The sequence below is a fragment of the Nanorana parkeri genome, unplaced genomic scaffold, assembly GCF_000935625.1.
Source record: "Nanorana parkeri isolate BGI_ZX_2015 unplaced genomic scaffold, ASM93562v1 scaffold1956, whole genome shotgun sequence".
In the NCBI taxonomy this organism is placed as follows: domain Eukaryota; kingdom Metazoa; phylum Chordata; class Amphibia; order Anura; family Dicroglossidae; genus Nanorana; species Nanorana parkeri.
In genome coordinates, this window is record NW_017308224.1 from 47080 (window position 1) to 65104 (window position 18025).

At 44.0% G+C, this 18025-nt stretch overlaps 1 protein-coding gene across 1 annotated transcript in view; it reads left to right on the forward strand.

The window, feature by feature from the left end:
- Positions 1 to 14285: 14285 nt before the first annotated feature.
- ACER1 (alkaline ceramidase 1) overlaps positions 14286 to 18025 on the forward strand; it is a 72297-nt gene continuing 68557 nt past the window's right edge. The window contains exons 1-2 of the mRNA XM_018572165.1: positions 14286 to 14294; positions 16685 to 16781. Coding sequence (XP_018427667.1) covers positions 16686 to 16781 — 96 coding nt within the window. The 5' untranslated portion in view covers positions 14286 to 14294; position 16685. The remainder of the gene's footprint in view (positions 14295 to 16684; positions 16782 to 18025) is intronic.

Genomic DNA, 18025 nt, shown 5'->3' on the forward strand with positions numbered 1-18025 from the left:
TGCAGCAATTCTTTTTAGGTCCCATAGATCGTGGCATGTCTGTGCATGTGCTGAACCTCATCCAAAATGGTGGCACAAGACCTGGTGTGTGGCGGTAAATCGATGGATCCCAGCAGAACAATTCTGGATTTGCTGAATGAGGGATGCTATCTTAGCGCAAAAGGTAAGAGGGGGTTAAAAGCATATTAACCCCCGGGGACTGAAGTTCCTCTTTAACCCTTTCCCTGCCAAGGGAGCTGGCATTTACAGTCCTGCTATAAGCTCATGGTCGCTTTGGCCGCCGGCACCGCTGTCTCCGGCTGCCGCCATCTGCAGCCTGTCATCCCTGCCAGGAGCCGCTCCAGGCAGGGATCTGTGTCGGCATGGATCCCCGCTGCTCTCTGCAGCTTGTAGGGGCTGTTGCAAAAAAAATCTCTGGTAGGGAAGGGGGTCAGAGAGGCGAGCGGCGCTGGCGGGGAGAAGCCACGACTTTCAGGATGGCAGAGCGGTAGGTATAATGGAGCCGCTGTCATCATGTCAGTTTCCGGATGACATCGGCTCAGAATGAGGACAAGCACTCACTATAGAGGCTTTTCCCTATTCATAAATTGGTGATAGTAAATATTTTTACTATCATCAGTTTCTGAATGAATGGGAAGCCTCTGTACTGAGAACTGAGGCTGCAGAAAAAGAAATTGAGGACTTTGTGTCCTCAATTTATTTTTCTATTTCAAAAGGGAAATGTCAGGGGTCTGTTTAGACCCCAGATATGTGAATAAAAAATGTTTTAAAAAAATAAAATAAAAAAATTAATTAAAAAAAATAAATGATTAAAAAATAAATTAAAAATGTGTAAAAAAAACTAATAAAAAAAAGCACAACCCCTCCCTCCCCCCAGACACATAACATACACGTGCACCTAATTGTGGTGTACGCCATGCACATGCGCTGCAGTGCGTTGTTAGAACGCATTGCAGTGCAGGATTTTTTAATTTATTTTTTTCTTTAAAAAACCCCCATTAAATTAACTGTGTCAGGGCATGGCAAAGCATTGCCATGTGTTGTGATAGCTTGTGTTGCAATTAAATATACACCTGTATGATTTTATCACAACACAAACACCAACACATCATTAAAACAATTTTTAACATAAGTCGCTTATTTACAGTTTTGCGTACCTTAATTTTTTTATCTTTTCGCAAAAAGGCGCAATTTCAAATTTGCAAATATTTGTTATTTATTAACTCAATACAGTTTTATCTTTTAGATTTAGTCAGAAAATGTTTTTTTTTGTGTGCGCTGATACTGATTTTAGTGTGCTTTATCAATTGAATCGTGTATTTTTATCGGTTTAATATTAATTTGAGAAACATTTGCGCAATTATCGCAGGGCCTACAAATTTAGTAGCACAATCTTTTTGTTCTACCGGGCCTGAGCTTTCACAAAATATATGGTTTCGGGGGTCTTTTACAAACTCTAGCAACGCAGCAGTTGGAAATGAAATCAATGGGAAAAATTGCAAAAATGGTGTGTCCAGCTGATTTGCAAACTGTTCCGGAGGGCTCGGCAGCGAAAGGGTTAAAAGTATGCAAAATCTCGAGTCACTCCAATCCTTAAAAATACATGTAATAAATGTAAAATATGATGTGATGCCCTCCAAAATCCATACCAGACCCTTTTCCCAGATAGGGGTATGGTATGGATTTTAAAGGGGGGGACCCCATGCAAAAACTTGGTGTTCCCCCTTCACATCAGACTCTGCCTTTTCAAATCGGGAGCCTCCCTTTCACATCAGAATCCCCCTTACCTCAGAAGCCCCTGAGATATAAGCTGCCCTTCACATCAGAGTGCCCCCCTTCCCATTAGTGTTCCCCCTGTACATGAAGAGCCCTTTCACATCAGAAGCCCCCCTTTCACATTCTAGTTCCCCTTTACACCAGAGCCCACCTGGCAGCGGGTCTGTCTTCACCATGGCAACGTTGTGTGAAAATTTTGAGGCACCCCAGGATGCCACAGCGCCAAGGTTGAGAAAGCCTGGTCTAAATGACTGCAGCAATCAGTTCACTTTTTAAAGAACTATGAGGTGAGTAAATTACACTCATCCCCATAGTTAGAGCCGACGTTTGACATTGAAACTTTCACACGTTGGCTCTATTGATCGGGAAGTGAGTGAAAACATATCGCCGCTCGCTCACCTACCGATCATCTCCCTGCAGCAAGTGGTGACTGTCAGCCACCATTTCCCCCCCCTAGAGTGTCCTGGCAGTGGCGTAGCGAGGGAGGGCAGAGGGGGGCACATGCTCCCGGTCACCGGAGTTCAACACCGGTCTGAAGAACATCCAGAGACAGGACTGGAACATGCCCGTCTAAAGGGATGCCGGGGATGTCCTGTTTGAAAAAACATTGGTGACGGCTGGAGCAGAGCTGAATGTACACTATATTACCAAAAGTATTGGGACACCCCTCCAAATCATTGGATTCGGGTTTTCCATGCATGAAATTTCATTGCTACTAAATACTCCGCGGTCAACTGTTAGTGGTATTATAAACAAAGTGGAAGCAACTGGGAACAACAGCAACTCAACTACGAAGTGGTAGGCCACGTAAAATGACAGAAGTCGCCAACTTTTTGCAGAGTCAATAGCTACAGACCTCCAAACTTCATGTGGCCTTCAGATTGGCACAACAACAGTGCATAGAGAGCTTCATGGAATGGGTTTCCATGGCCGAGCAGCTGCATCCAAGCCTTACATCACCAAGTGCAATGCAAAGCGTCGGATGCAGTAGTGTAAAGCACGCGCCACGGGACTCTAGAGAAGTGGAGACGTGTTCTCTAGAGTGACGAATCATGTTTCTCTGTCTGGCAATCCGATGGACGTGTCTGGGTTTGGTGGTTGCCAGGAGAATGGTACTTGCCTGACTGCATTGTGCCAAGTGTAAAGTTTGGTGGAGGGGGTTTATGGTGTGGGTTTGTTTTTGCAGGGGTTTGGGCTTGGCCCCTTAGATCCAGTGAAGGGAACTCTTAAGCATACCAAGACATTTTGGACAATTTCATGCTCCCAACTTTGTGGGAACAGTTTGGGGATGGCCCCCAGTGCACAAAGCAAGATCCATAAAGACATGGTTGACCGCGTTTGGGGTGGAGGAACTTGACTGGCCTGCACAGAGTCCTGACCTCAACCCGATAGAACACCTTTGGGATGAATTCGAGTGGAGACTGCGAGCCAGGCCTTCTCATCCAACATCATTATCTGACCACACAAATGCGTTTCTGGAAGAATGGTAAAAAATGCCCATAGACACACTCCTAAACCTTGTGGACAGCCTTCACAGAAGAGTTGAAGCTGTAATAGCGGCAAACGGTGGGCCAACTCAATATTGTACCCTACGGACTAAGACTGGGATGCCATTAGAGTTCATGTGTGTGTAAAGGCAGGAGTCCCAATAATTTTGGTAATATAGTTTATCTTAAGAAATCGTGTATAAAAGTAGACTCACAAGGTATAACATACTCACCTGTCCTCAGCTACCGGCAGTCCGGGGGTTACGTAGGCGGAGTTCGATGATGTCATCGGACTCCGCCCCTTCCTCTTAAGCCGACAGCCACTTGCCTGATGTTCGTGAAGGTGTGTGATGCCAGGCAAGTACCTCCGCCACCTCCGCCAAAGTAAGAAGCCCTGATTGGGCCGGTCAGTGCCCCTGCTCCAAAGCACCTCTCCACACTACTCCTGGCATCCTCCTTCCTACATCCACCTCGGATTCAGCTACCGTACTTGCAATCGGCTAAAAGGTTCCTGCCTGCTCTACCGACCATGGCCACCGGGTGGCAGCAGAGACCTATTCACCTCAAACAGCAAGTATTTTCAATTGAATCAGTTGAAGCCACTAACTGTGTATACAGCTTGCAACCCATTGGATGATATGAACTGTGTATCTAGCCTACAAACCTGCTGAAGCTATTTAACTGTGTAGTGTGTATCTAGCCTACAAACCATTTGATGACATTGAACCTTGTACCTTACTTACAAACCGTTTAAAGTGAAAGTAGTGTGAATCCGACTTGTTGTCCAGTTGTAGCCTGTGAATCCTGCACCCATTATCCGTCTAGCGCAGTATCTGAAGCTGAGATCTAACCCAGTCTTGCCTAGACCGGCCGATGTGTTACACAAGGGTAATTCAATGAAAGCTTTTGGCAATAGTGTTTTTCACTGACACCAATGCTTTATCAAACAGGACATCCCCGGAATACTTTCAGAAGTACATGTGCCTGCCTGGCCCTGGATGATCTGTACATGCCTCAGTGTGGGCTCTGTAGGAGGCAGGGTGTCCTTCTAGTTAACAGGATCAGGAGGCTGCATGGAGACAGAGCGGGCAATCAGGTAGCAGGGGCTGGGGAGGGCTTGTATTATCTTTGAGTATACTTCTGTTTTCAGTTCAATGTCCAGTGCGTTCCTAAGTCCCGAGTCCAGTGCGTTCCTAAGTCCCGAGTCCAGTGCATTCCTAAGTCCCGAGTCCAGTGCGTTCCTAAGTCCAGAGTCTGTACTGGAGGGCAGGCCCATAAAGAGAACCTGTCACCTCCGAATGCTATCACACAGGAGCTTGTTATGCCCTATGTGATAGCAATAAAGTTAAGTAAAAATATAAAAGAAATTAAAAATGAAAAAAACTGATAAAAAGTTTTAAAAAATAAAGCGAAAACATTATTAATAATAATCCGCAGAGCCCAACTTGAGACCCCACCAGGCCACCTGAGACCCTCACAGCCCACCTGATACCCCACACAGCCCACTTTAGACCCCCACAGACCACCTGAAATGCCCACAACCCACCTGAGACTCCCCACAGCCATCCTGAGACTCCCAACAGCCATCCTGAGACTGCAAAGCCCTCCTTAGACTCTGCACAGCCCTCCTGAGACTCTGTACAGCATTCCTGAGACTCCGCACAGCCCACCTGAGACCTCATACAGCATTCTTGAGACTCCGCACAGCCATCCTGAGACTCCACACAGCCATCCTGAGACCCTGCACAGCCCTCCTGAGACCCTGGAGACATCAGGCCACCACCCTGGAGCAACACAAAGTATGATGCTTCATATTATTCTGTGTTGCTATATAGTGTATTGCTGGGAATTGTAGTCCTCTATAGCTGGTGGTATTCTGCATTGCTGTATAATGTATTGCTATGTGGTGGACCTCCATGGTGGATCAGTGGCTTTAGACCCGCTTCTGTGCTCCCTTCTTTTGGTGTGGCAGCACCCCTCCTGAACCACCATGACAGATTAGAAGGGGCACCTCTGGAAAAAGCAGGCCCAGAAGTGGCTCCTATATTAACAAAGCAGCACGTTTCCAGATGATGAGGGGATTTGAAGGTGGATCAGGAGGGGAAAACATAGGAAAGCTAGCAGTTGGTCTAGAGAGCATTGAACTATGGATTGATTTGTGGGGGGGGGCGCTAATAAAAGACTTTGTCCTGGGCGCCTAATTTTTTACACAAATAGAGCTTTCTTTTGGTGCTATTTGATCGCCGCTGGGATTTTTCAAATTTATTTTCTTTTCTTTTTTTATATATAAATGAAAAAAAGACCAAAAATTGTGGGAAAAAATTATATTTTCTACTTTTTGTTATACAAAATATCAAATCAAATTTCTTCCTAAAGTTAGGCCAAAATGTATTCTGCTAAATGTTTTTGGTAGCTTTTTTTTGTGAGGGGGTGTGGCTAGGGAACGGACGCGGATGTGAGCGGCGTGCACGCGTGGATCCAGCGTGGCTGTAAGATGCGGGCATCCTGACTGTCCTAGGCTTTCCCTCAGATTGGCTGGCAGGATACTTTGTCCAAAAAGTGGACAGACCGCATTTAAGAATCGGGTGAGCAGAGAGAGGGAGAACGGGCGCATAATATCGTCTCTTCACTGATCCCCTAAAAAATACCTTGGCCGTGGGCTGTTGGAGAGGTGAAGGCTGATCCATCCGTCCCGTGGAGGTGCAGTGGTTGCTGCTCTGTCTGGCTGGGAGTGGAGGCTGGCTGGTCGGCTGACGAGGAGGAGTTTTTTGCCAGCTGTTAGCTCCCTCTGGTGGCTGTGAGAGGTGGTGCAGTGAGCTGGACTTAGAAGGGGCTGGTGGAAGGTGATTGCAACAAAGATCTGCGCTTATGGAAAGTGGACTATCAGTAGTAAGCCTAAAGCTGCTATGAGAAGTGGAAAAGGTGAAGTGGAAGGTGCCTTGGCTCCCCCTTGAGGCAAACAAGGAACAGTGCATTTAAGCAGACTGTTCAGTTTGCAGTGCTAGCTTGCATTAAAAAAAAAAGAGATCTAATAAAGATATAATGACCAGAACTGGGACAAATAAAGAGACTGTCCAAGAAGCTGCTAGAGGGGGAGGAATTAAGCAATCACCCCGTGAACCGAAACTGTCCAGTAAAGAGAAGCAGAAAGAAGTGGCTTCACGTTTGGAAAAATTCGCCAGAGGAACTTCAACAGGTATAGATGCCAATCAAATAAACAAAATGCTTTTAAGTTTGGGAGATAAGTCTCTCTGTAAAGTGCCTGAAGAAGTGTCTGAGGTGGAAGGGGGTGGAGGGGCACAGGGGGGTCTTTGGATATATCTAATGGACGGTTATCTTTATTAAACTCTAACGTCTCAGGTGACCCCACTCTTAAAGATGTGTTGGCAGCAGTACAAGCCAGTAATATCACTTTGGCATCCATGGCGGAGCAAATACAAGCTATGCGGATTGATATATCCTTTCTTAGACAAGATATGCAAAAGTTTTGAGAGAGGCTGACGGAGACAGAAGATAGAATTAACAAGTTGGAATATGCGAATACTCCTATATGTGACGATCTTAAAATGGCTCTGCAAAAAGTTGATGTTAATTCTCGTAAGATTGAAGAATTGGAAAATAGAGCAAGGCGTAATAACATCAGAATGATAGGAATGCCTGAGCAGACTGAGGGAATAAATTCGGTGGCGTTTATGGAAAAGTGGATATTAGAGACAATAGGAAAAGAACATTTGTCTCCTATGTTTATGATTGAAAGAGCCTATAGAATTTCTGCACACACTCATGTACATGGGAATTTGCCAAGGACTATGCTGATTAGAATGGCCAACTACAGAGACAAGGAGATAATCCTCTGGAAAGCCAGAGAACTGGGAGATATATTTATTGCAGGTGTGAGAGTGATGTTATTCTCTGACTTTTCACAAGAAGTTCAGAAAAAAAGGGCTCACTATCAGGAAGTGAAAAAGCGAATGCGCCAGATGAAAATACAATATTCAATGTATATTCAATATTCAATATCCAGCAAAAATGCGTATAATTACTAATGAGAGGACTAATTTTAAAGAATCCAATACTATCCTGTGGCGCAGAATTATTATTTGTGTCTCCTTCAGCAGTCTCGGCCTGGTTGGATAAATATCCTGTGAATGATACTAGAGGCTAGAAGTTATGAGGAATAATGAGGGATATATAGAGTAAGTATAGAGTATATTCTGTCTATTAAATACACCACGCAGAGATCCGGAGTGTAAGATGAATGTTTGGGTGAAGTTAATGTCTCTAATCCCCTATTTGGCTCCTGAGTGGAGTATATATATGTGGGGGGTTAATGTAGTAATGGTTTGTGTTTTTTTTTTATTTTTTTTTTTCTGCATGTTTTTATTTTTATTTTTAAGTACCAAATTTCTATCTACTACTTTTCCTCTTACATATCAAATGGTGGTATGCTTTGTATTCAATAACTAAACATAATTGAATAAACAAAGAATATCAATAATATCCTGGAATGTCAGGGGTCTGGCAAATAAGACAAAGCGATGTGCGGTAGTATCCAGCATCATAGTTGCCGTCAATTATTTGTCAGCACAAGCCATCAATTATTTGTCTTCAGGAAATGCATTTGATGGGAGATAGTGTTGGATGGCTGGAGCGCAAATTTTTGCAGTATACAGCTCACGCATGTTACTCTGCATATTCTACAGGTGTATCAATACTAGTTTGCAAAGGCATAGCTTTCTCATGTATACAAGCAGGGGCGTATTTGCCGCGAGGCAAACAAGGCGTTTGCCTCGGGCGGCAGATTCCAGGGGGGTGGCAAAAATGCCGCCCCCAAAAAAGTTAGGCAGACGAGCTGCACAAAAACTGGCAGCCTGGCTGCCTAATGTGAACGGAGAAGAAGCGGTGGACGGGAGAGCATGAGGAGACGAGGACGGAGCGACAGGGGGCAGAGACAGGATATGGGGGCGGAGATGGAAGAGGCGGGGTGAAGATGGAGGAGGCGGGAGGGCCAAAGACTGCAACGGAGGAGGCGGGGGCAGAGATGGAGGAGGCGTCGCGGAGACTCCAGTCAGGCGGCTAAGCAACGATGATTGGGTGCCGAGACAGCCTGCAAAGCCCCCCACAGATCCTGCAGAGCCCCCTGAGACCCTGCAGTCTGCAGGATCTCAGGGGGGCTGTGTAGGATCTGTGGTGGGCTCTGCAGCCTGCAAAGCCCACCACAGATCTTGCACAGCCCCCCTGAGATCCGGCAGACTGCAGGGCCTCAGGAGGTCTTTGCAGGATCTGTGGGGGGCTTGACAGGATCCTAGGTGGCTCTGCAGCCTGCAAAGCCCACCACAGATCTTGCACAGCCCCCCTGAGATCCGGCAGACTGCAGGGCCTCAGGAGGTCTTTGCAGGATCTGTGGGGGGCTTGACAGGATCCTAGGTGGCTCTGCAGCCTGCAAAGCCCACCACAGATCTTGCACAGCCCCCCTGAGATCCTGCAGACTGCAGGGCCTCAGGGGTCTCTGCAGGATCTGTGGGGGGCTTGACAGGATCCTAGGTGGCTCTGCAGCCTGCAAAGCCCACCACAGATCCTACACAGCCCCCCTGAGATCCGGCAGACTGCAGGGTCTGTGGGGGTCTCTGCAGGATCTGTGTGGGGCTTTGCAGGATCCGTAGGGGGCTCTGCAGCCTGCAAAGCCAACCACTGCAAAGTAGCTCGCGGTATACTGAGCTTAGGGTGGTGGGAGGACGCTAGTTTGTGTCCTCCCGTTACCCTTAGGAGAACTATGGGGAAAAGCCCTAACCCCATAGTTCTCCTTTAAGTTACCTTGGAAATTAAATCCGGGATGGTTAATTGTATTGTCAGCACAGGAGAAAGTAGAAAGTGAGATAGCAATGTTTTTGAGCACAAATAATAATTCTGCGCCACAGGATAGTATTGGATTCTTTAAAAGCATATATGAGGGGATATTTATGTCAGCAGATTAGTAGGACGAGGAGGCAATGGAATAGGGAGGAGGAAGAGGCACGTAAATAAGTGATTCATCTAAAGCAGGGGTGCCCACAATTTTTGTGTTAAGTTCTACTTTTTAAATGACGAGCTAAATGAGATCTACGAACGAATAAAAAACCTCCCTCGCTCTCTCTCTCCTGTCTGTCTCTCCTTGCTCATCCCCCTGTCTTTCTCTCCTCTCTCACCTGGCTGTCTTTCCTCGTTTTCTCTCCTGTCTGTCTCTCTTCGCTCTCTTGGCTGTCTCTCATTGCTCTCTCCCCTGGCTGTCTCTCCTCACGCTCTCTCCCCTGGCTGTCTCTCATTGCTCTCTCCCCTGGCTGTCTCTCCTCACGCTCTCTCCCCTGGCTGTCTCTCCTCACGCTCTCTCCCCTGGCTCTCTCTCCCCGCTCTCTCTCCTGGCTCACCTTGCTGTATTTTGCAGCAGGCTGTGTAAACTAATATTCTTTGATGTAATACATAGCACTTCAACCACCAGTATTTACCAGAAAGGTGTCAGGGAGCTTGGCTCAGCAGACTCAGGCTGATAGGTAATCATATGTGCACAGCTAAATAAATATGCCAAAATGGAATAAAGGGGCCACCATTTACACCCTTCGTGATCTACCAGCATCAGCTTTGACAGCTACTGGTAGATCACAATCTACCAAATGGGCACCCCCGGTCTAGAGACACAGTTTGTGTTAAATCCAAATGAAAAGGCTTGTGATGATTGGACTGTAGCACAAGAACAATTGAGGCATATTGAAAGTCGGAAAGCTAAAAATAAACTATTTTTTGGTAATCAGAAGTACTGGGAAGAGGGAGAAAGTTCAGGAAGACTGTTGGCACAACTGGCAAAGGCGCAAGAGCAAGTTCCATTTGTAAATGTGTTGAAGGATATGGATGGCCAGATGTGCAGCGAGTCCAACAGAATTCCTTCAATCTTTAAACAGTATTATGAAGGGGTTTATACTACTAGAGTAACTTATAGCAGTGTGGATCTGGCGAGCTATATAGGTAATATCCCATTTACTACTTTATCGCAGGTTGACAAAGAGAGTTTGGAAACCCCTCTTACTATTCAAAAATTAGAGGTAGTGGTGGCTAGTTTTCCAAAGGGGAAAGCTCTGGGTTTGGATGGGTTACCAATAGAGATACATAAGAAATATGCCTCCACTTTGCTTCCTGTGTTATTACAAACTTTTGAGGAAGCCTTAGAAGTAGGAAAATTACCTGAGTCAACGTATATGGCTGCAATTATAGTTTTACAAAAGAAGGGGAAGGATGTGTTACTCCCAGAGTCATATAGGCCTATATCTTTGTTGGGAGCCGATGTTAAGATTTTGGCAAATGTTTTAGCGATTAGTTTATCTAAGGTTATTCAGAAGATAATAAACCCGGATCAAAGTGGATTTATGCCTAATAAGTGAACGGCAGATAATGTGCGAAGGGCATATGTGAATATGCAAGTACCTTTAGAGATAATGGGAAATAGAGCTTTATTATCCTTGGATATTGCTAAAGCATTTGATAGTGTTGAATGGGATTATCTATGGGTAATATTAAGAGCATTTGGTTTTGGTCCCCGATATATTTCATATATTCAATTATTATACGCCAATCCCTCAGCAAGAATTCAAGTAAATAAGGCCCTATCCTCAGCTTTTAAACTGGCGGGGGGAACTAGACAGGGGTGTCCCCTGTCTCCCCTTTTATTCGCACTGTCGATAGAACCGTTAGCTAACTTAATAAGAAATTCAGATAAGATAGTGGGGTTTAAGCATAGTAAAGTAGAGGATAAGATACTACTATATGCAGATGATACATTGGTCTTTTTAGCTGATACTAACCACTCTCTACTAGAAGTGATGTCTTTACTTCTGGAATTTGGTAGGTTCTCAGGGCTATGTGTGAACTGGGAAAAATCCATGTTACTTCCGATTGATCCGCTTCCTTGTCCATTGCCGATGCAAATTCAGCATATACAAACAGTTGAATCACTTTCTTATTTGGGTGTCAGGATTAGAGTAAATGTTGAGGCATATTTAGAAGATAATTTAATATCAATTTTGCAGCAATTTCAGAAGTAATGCAATGTATGGTGTAAACTCCACCTTTCACGGATTTTAAATCCCATTAAAATTATTTGGATGCCTCGGCTCTCTTATATACTGTACAATTCTCCATGTTGGATTTCTCAATCTATATTTAGGAGGATAAATACAGTATTTAGGGAGTTAATATGGAAGAAGAAACAAGCACGGATAAAACTAAAGGAACTGGGGGGTTAGCACTTCCAAATCCATGGGCACACAGATAAGACACTTGGAACTTACCAGGACAGAGGATAGGGGCATATGATATCATTAATTGTCTGTTTCAAAACAGAGACCCTCCCTATGGCCCTTGAGACTACTTTATATCTAAAAGAGTTTTCATCTTTACCTACTATAAGACTAATTGGTAAAATGTGGAAATCAATTAAGGTGGTTATTGGATATTTCTGAATTTACAAAATACACTTCAATATGGGATAATGGGGTATTACATGAGGTAAATTAACTCCAAGGATTTGGAGTGTGGAAGAAAATGGGGATTGAGACATTGGTGCAAATATGTGCTCTTTCCAACAATTACAAGCAAGTTATTTAATACCGAATGTTCAATTCTATAAATATTTACAACTGAGGCATGCGCTTACGGTACATCCAGGCGTACATGAGGTTTGCATTAATGTAAATATGGTTATAGATAAACTTTTTAATGCAACTTTGACGAGAGGGTTAATTTCACAAATGTATTCAAAGTTTTTGCCAGGAGTCCTGAATGAATCTCATATAAAATGTAAAGTGGGTTGGGAACTGCATGTGGGCCCACTGGATGATACCATTTGGAGGGAGGCATTGCTTTCAATCCAATTAGTTTCACCTTCTGCATCGCATAAATTAACACAGCTCTTTATTGTACATAGAACATACGGGACCCCTGAATTCCTATATAGGATAGGACTCAGGGAAGACTCTAAATGCTCAAAGTGTGGGTTTGAACCAGGTTCGTTGATACATCTGCTGTGGCGATGCCCGAAGTTGAAACGATATTGGCAGGAAATAGTGGACATAATATAATAAATATAGCCTTTGGAGTTCATATTTCTAAAAATCCATTGATATGTATTTTGGGTATTTTTGGATCTGTGAAGGTGGAATACTATAGGAAGGTGGCAATAATGAGGGCATTGTTTGTGGCTCGGCGTAGTATAGCCTTTAGGTGGATTTCAGCAACGCCTCCCACAGTAGAGGATTGGAAGAAAGAACTAGATAAAGTGGTTGGATTTGAGGGAATTATGTTTAAACATAGAGGTAACATGGATAAATATAGCAAAATGTGGGATAAGTGGATTGAGTATAGAAATGGTGTTTGTCTATGATGTCTCTTTTTCTGCTACTGGTATTAATGTGTTTTTAGGTAATATGGTATGATGAGAATTTTTTGTTTTTGGTTAATGTATTGGTTTTTGTATTGTTGTTTTAATTATGTATTTATGGATGTAAAAGTGTTTGTTATATATTGTCAGCGTTTAAAAAATCCAGCCCAACATGCAGCTTCCCGGCCGGCCGTGTAATTACGAGAGCTTTACATTTAAGCGATCGAGCGTCTCAAGACGCCCAATGGCTTGTATTACCAGCAGCTGTCACTGCCGTTGCCGGTCAGCTTCTCTGGGGGTTCTTAGGTGACATTAGGGGTCTTGGAGACCCCGATGTCTTCATAAAGAGGACCTGTCATGTAAATTGGCTATCACATAGGGGGATTCTTAGCCCCCCCATGTGATAGCAATAAAGTTGGGTAAAAAAAAAAAAAGTAATAAAAAAATTAAAGAATCATAATTTCCTCCGCCCCCCACATACACATGCAGATATGCATCTGGTGCGCCTACGTGCGAAAACAACGATTGCGCCTATTGTGGCGCACATGTTACATATAACCGCGAACGTCGGAGTGTGAGCAATAATTTTAGGTCCATCAATCACTGATAACACTAAACTTATGAGCGGTAAAAGCGTTAAGTGTCGCCTATGGCCAATTTTCAGTGTGGTCGTTATTTGCGATTTTGCAGGAGCACGCAATTTTAAGGCTTGACATGTTTGGTGTCTATTTACCCAACGTGACCCTGTCTTTTATGTTTTACCAAAAATATGGGTAAGAATAGATGTTTTATAACATAATGTAGGGAAACTTTGATTTTTTAAAAATTTACTTTACTTTTTTCATTATATAGTAAAATATAACCCAAACCGTGGTGATTTTATATACCACCAAAAGAAAGCTCTATGTGTCCCCAAAAAATGTTAACATAAATTGCAAGGATATAGTCCGGTCATGCTGACTGGTGAAATTTTTGACTGAAAACACCCTACAGACTTGTAAAAATAGGTTATGTTTAATTGGTGTATTGCTTAATGTCTAAACTGTCCTTTGCAGATTACCACGCATGATGTACATAGTTGCTTTCTTTAGGGAGTGATTCTGCTAGTCAGCTGCTTAGTTTAGGGCTATGTTGGCTTGGTGAATGGTAAAGATAAGAGCAGATAAGAGTTGCCTTGCCACCACTTCCTGGCTTTGGGTTAATGCAGTCATCATATACCTTACTATATCATTCCCTCATGATTTACAGCTCTGGTAATCTCTATGCTCAGCTGTCTCTCCATTCATAAAAGAGAAAAGATTACTTGTATCCCAACTCACATCTAAGGATCACAACAACCAGTTCATCCTAACACATACAACTTTGTGCGGTATAGGCATTCCTCCTTATCAGTGAGATACAATACTGGCTTCATATACACAGCCAGTAGAACTAATACAGCCAGTATGACCTGTGACACAGACAGACTGCGAAGCGCTCATACACCAGCCCTTTATTATCTCTGTCACACCCTCGGTCATACCTCCTACACAACCTGTTCACCATGTGTCACACTACATACTTCCCTCTGTATCTGAGTTTCTCACACAGGATCAGTGCTCGTGCAGAGTTACCTTTGTCACTCTAAGGTGAGTAAGGATTTTTGTGAGACATTTTTATTCAATCTTTTCAATAACTCCTTTTTCTTTTTCCAAGTGCCATTGGTCACAAGCTGCCAATATACCATATACTGCATATTAGCTTTTAAAAGCGCAATGTCAGTTGTTTGATGACTTGACAAGACTGTATTTTTTGCCCAGAATGAATCGTCTATCGTAATATTCAAATACAAGGATAAACATAATTATCATAGAGAGACACCTTTATTTGCCCGAACGTTAATTTTGTAGTGTAAATAAAACAATGGTGTGCAGTTACCAAAGCAGCTAAACACATATCACGTCTGTGAGGCTTGGTGTATTCAAGCTGACAAGCTGATTTCTTATTGCTGAGCTTCTACATTCCTTTTTGCATTATGTTTTTAAATTAAGTTGATTCTCTGCTACTTTCAGCAGTGTTCTGTCACTATGTTTTACAAATCTAATCAATCAAGCCATTCAGTAATTCACAAGAAAGTTTGGTGCAGTTGTCTTTCAACACTCCATATTCTACATTAAAGTAAAGGCTCCTGTATGACAGTCTAAATTAGCCATATTCAACCAGTGTGCCATTGCACCCTGGGGTGCCTTCTGGCTTTGGCAGGGGGGCCTTCCAAATTTTGCACATTCATTTTAATGGCGCAGGCAAGTCGGCTACCGCATGACACGACTACAGACCGGCTGTATCCAGGCACACCGTGGTGAAGATTATAAGTTAGGACTCTGATGTGAAGTAGGTACTGAGGACTGATTTGAAGGAGGGCTCCTGATGTGAAATGAGGGGGACTCTGATTGGAAGGGGGGACTCTAATGTGAAATGGAGGGACTACATATCCAGCTCATAGTGGGAGGGTTTCAGCAACAGAGTAAACGCTGTTAATCCAGGAAGCAGTGGACAGGACTAAGTGTGGACACAGGCTAATTGAGAAGCTACACACTTATGAATCATAAGTGATAATGCTGATAGCCAAACCCCCTGCAACATGTACTTTTCCCACTGTAGTGTAAGCAGGCATAGCCTTCAGGAGAATGGTAATGCTGATCTGAAATCAGGAGCAGTACAGCATTATTGACACACCATCACAGGTGTGTCAATAATGCTACATTAAGGTGCCCATACACCTTACAATTTATCTGCAGATTTTCTGTGGTCAGATGGAAAAGGTGCAACAGATTCCTCCATCTACATTAAACTGTGTGGATGGAGGAATCTCCACCTGGGCCAATCTGTTCCACTTTTTCCATCTGACCACAGAAAATCAACAGAGCAAGTGATCAGCCTACGGTTCTGTAGGCAGTGAGCGGTGGTTGGGGGAGGAGCCGGAGACGAGACCCGATCGTCTCCTAGCAACGGGACGCCGCTGGGCCGAGCTCGCCACGTCATCACGCCGGCTCAGCTGACGAGCGGGGGGAGGAGTGGAGCGCTGAATAGATCTCACTGACTCAATTAGCTACACTGACTAATGTAGCTCAATTAGCTACATTAAGTGGATCTCACTGACAGGATCAACAGGTATATGTACTGAAAATCACATGCTGTATCGCTTAGGGCCATAGAGGTTATAGTTCTACTTAATTATTTCTTGAGTACTTGCCCTAGTCGTCTGCTGAAAGCAATTAGCTGCAGTAGGGTATTAAAAAAACAAGGTCGGTCTTTTTTTAATGTGTACTTTATTATTATTATGATACATGATTTATATAGCGCCAACAGTTTGCACAGCGCTTTACAATATAAGGAAGACATTACATTTACAATACAATTCAAGACAAGATGGTAAGGAGGGCCCTATATACACATACTGTATATCATTTCACTGAGACTACTTGGGCAACACTTCTGTTGGTTTACTAAAAATTTGGCAGAAAAGCAGTAACTAAAATGTTAAATGCTAATACATTAAAATGAAAATATATATATATATTTTTTTAGCATAGAAGATGTTTTATTCTCTATTAAGAATGAACGCTCACAAATATTCAAGGTAGCAATGTTGTTGTCATGCGTTTGTCATAGAGTATGTTTCTTTTGATAATAAAGTCTATCTTATATTCTAATACTTAATAAGAAAGTTTAGATAGATTTTAAATAGACTTTCTTATTAAAGCTCACCTGTAACCCACAGCTATTAATGGGATGAATCAATATTTATGAGTAGACTATTCACTAAGAACAGAGATACCAGTGAAGTACTTAGTGAATAGCTATTCACAAGCTTCTGGTTCCTGGTAAACTGATAGGCTGTATTTAGAACAGGAAACAGACTGGCTGTCACCTTTACGCCAGGTGACAGGTGCAATTGTTTCAAAGCCCTTTATTAAGCCCTATGCTCTTGTTCTTCTACAAGAAAAAGAGGTTATCACTTTTGTTTGTTTTCACCTAGAATGCCCCCCAGTATATTTGCAAGAAATAGCTCGGAGATTGATTGGTGTGAAGTAAACTACCTGCACTCGGAATATGTGGCAGAATACTACAATACGGTATGTTAGTGTGTGGAATAATGTTATGTACCATTTCACTGTTGGAGCTGTACCGAAATTTATAAGAAGTCACTGGGTACTGATCATATCTCTGAGGTAGCATATAAGGCACGCCTGACAATTTAATAATGATATGAATGAATATAGAGTAGACAAAACTAGACAGAAATTTTACTACCAGTATTTTTTCAAAAGTGTGATAACCGAGTATTTAATACATTTAATCGTTTTCTTATGAACATAGCTTTCTCTGAATAAATAATCTGTCTTAATTCTGATCAGCAAGATATTTAATGCACACTCTTCATATTTGAAGGCTTAGTTCCCCTTTAATTGTTTTTTTTTTAATCTATTAACATTTTATCTTGTAATGCATATTGAAATGCTGCATTCCATTTTCAAAAAAGACAGACCCGGAGAGACTGAGCGGAGGGGCTACATGACTGGGGGGGAGGAATAGTCCCGGGAGAAAGAGTTAAAAAATAAAATGGGGATAGCTGCTCTTACCTGATTGGACGTGGGGAGGAGCCGCATGGGAAGGAACTGCAAGGGCTGAGGGACGTCCTCTTTCTGAAAATCGACAAAGGGAGCAGGTTGGTCTGTTCTTCACCCTGCTAGGAAAAAGAAAAGACAATTTTGCCATGAGTGACCTGGAGTCCCTATTGGCGCAGGTCAGGGAGGCTGCTGCACAAAAGGGGCCCCAGTGGCTCCAGGAGCAGTTAACTGATGTGTTAGGGGGTTCCAGGGAGGCTCCATCTTGCCCCCCTGTCCCAAAACGTGCTAGGAGGTCTAGGCCTCCTGAGCGCTTGAGCCCACCTATTTCCCCCAGGGTCCTGCGTCGCTATGGGAGCCCCTCCAGCCCCTCGCCTGCAGCCTCTGCGTCCGCGGTGAGGGCTGGAAAGCCCAAGGGAGGTCGGCCTGCTTCTTTGCCCGCTTCCCCATCCAGCGTTCGCCCGGATTGTGCGGCTGCCTCTGCCGCTGATGTGCCCGGCGCATGGGTGGCCCGGCATGGGACCCGTGCTGCTGCAAGCGGCTGGGAGACTGCATCTCCCTCCGCTTTGCCTTCCCCACGACTGCCTGCTGATCTGGCCTCCCCCTCCAGGGCTGCTGTGTTGGAGAGGGGGGCCCATCGTGGACCGGGACCTGTAACGGGTGGCGGGAGGGGTACTCTGCATGGGGACGTGCTTACGGCCTCCCCCACTGCTGATGTACCTAGCGGGGGGGGGCCCGCCGTGGATCCAGAT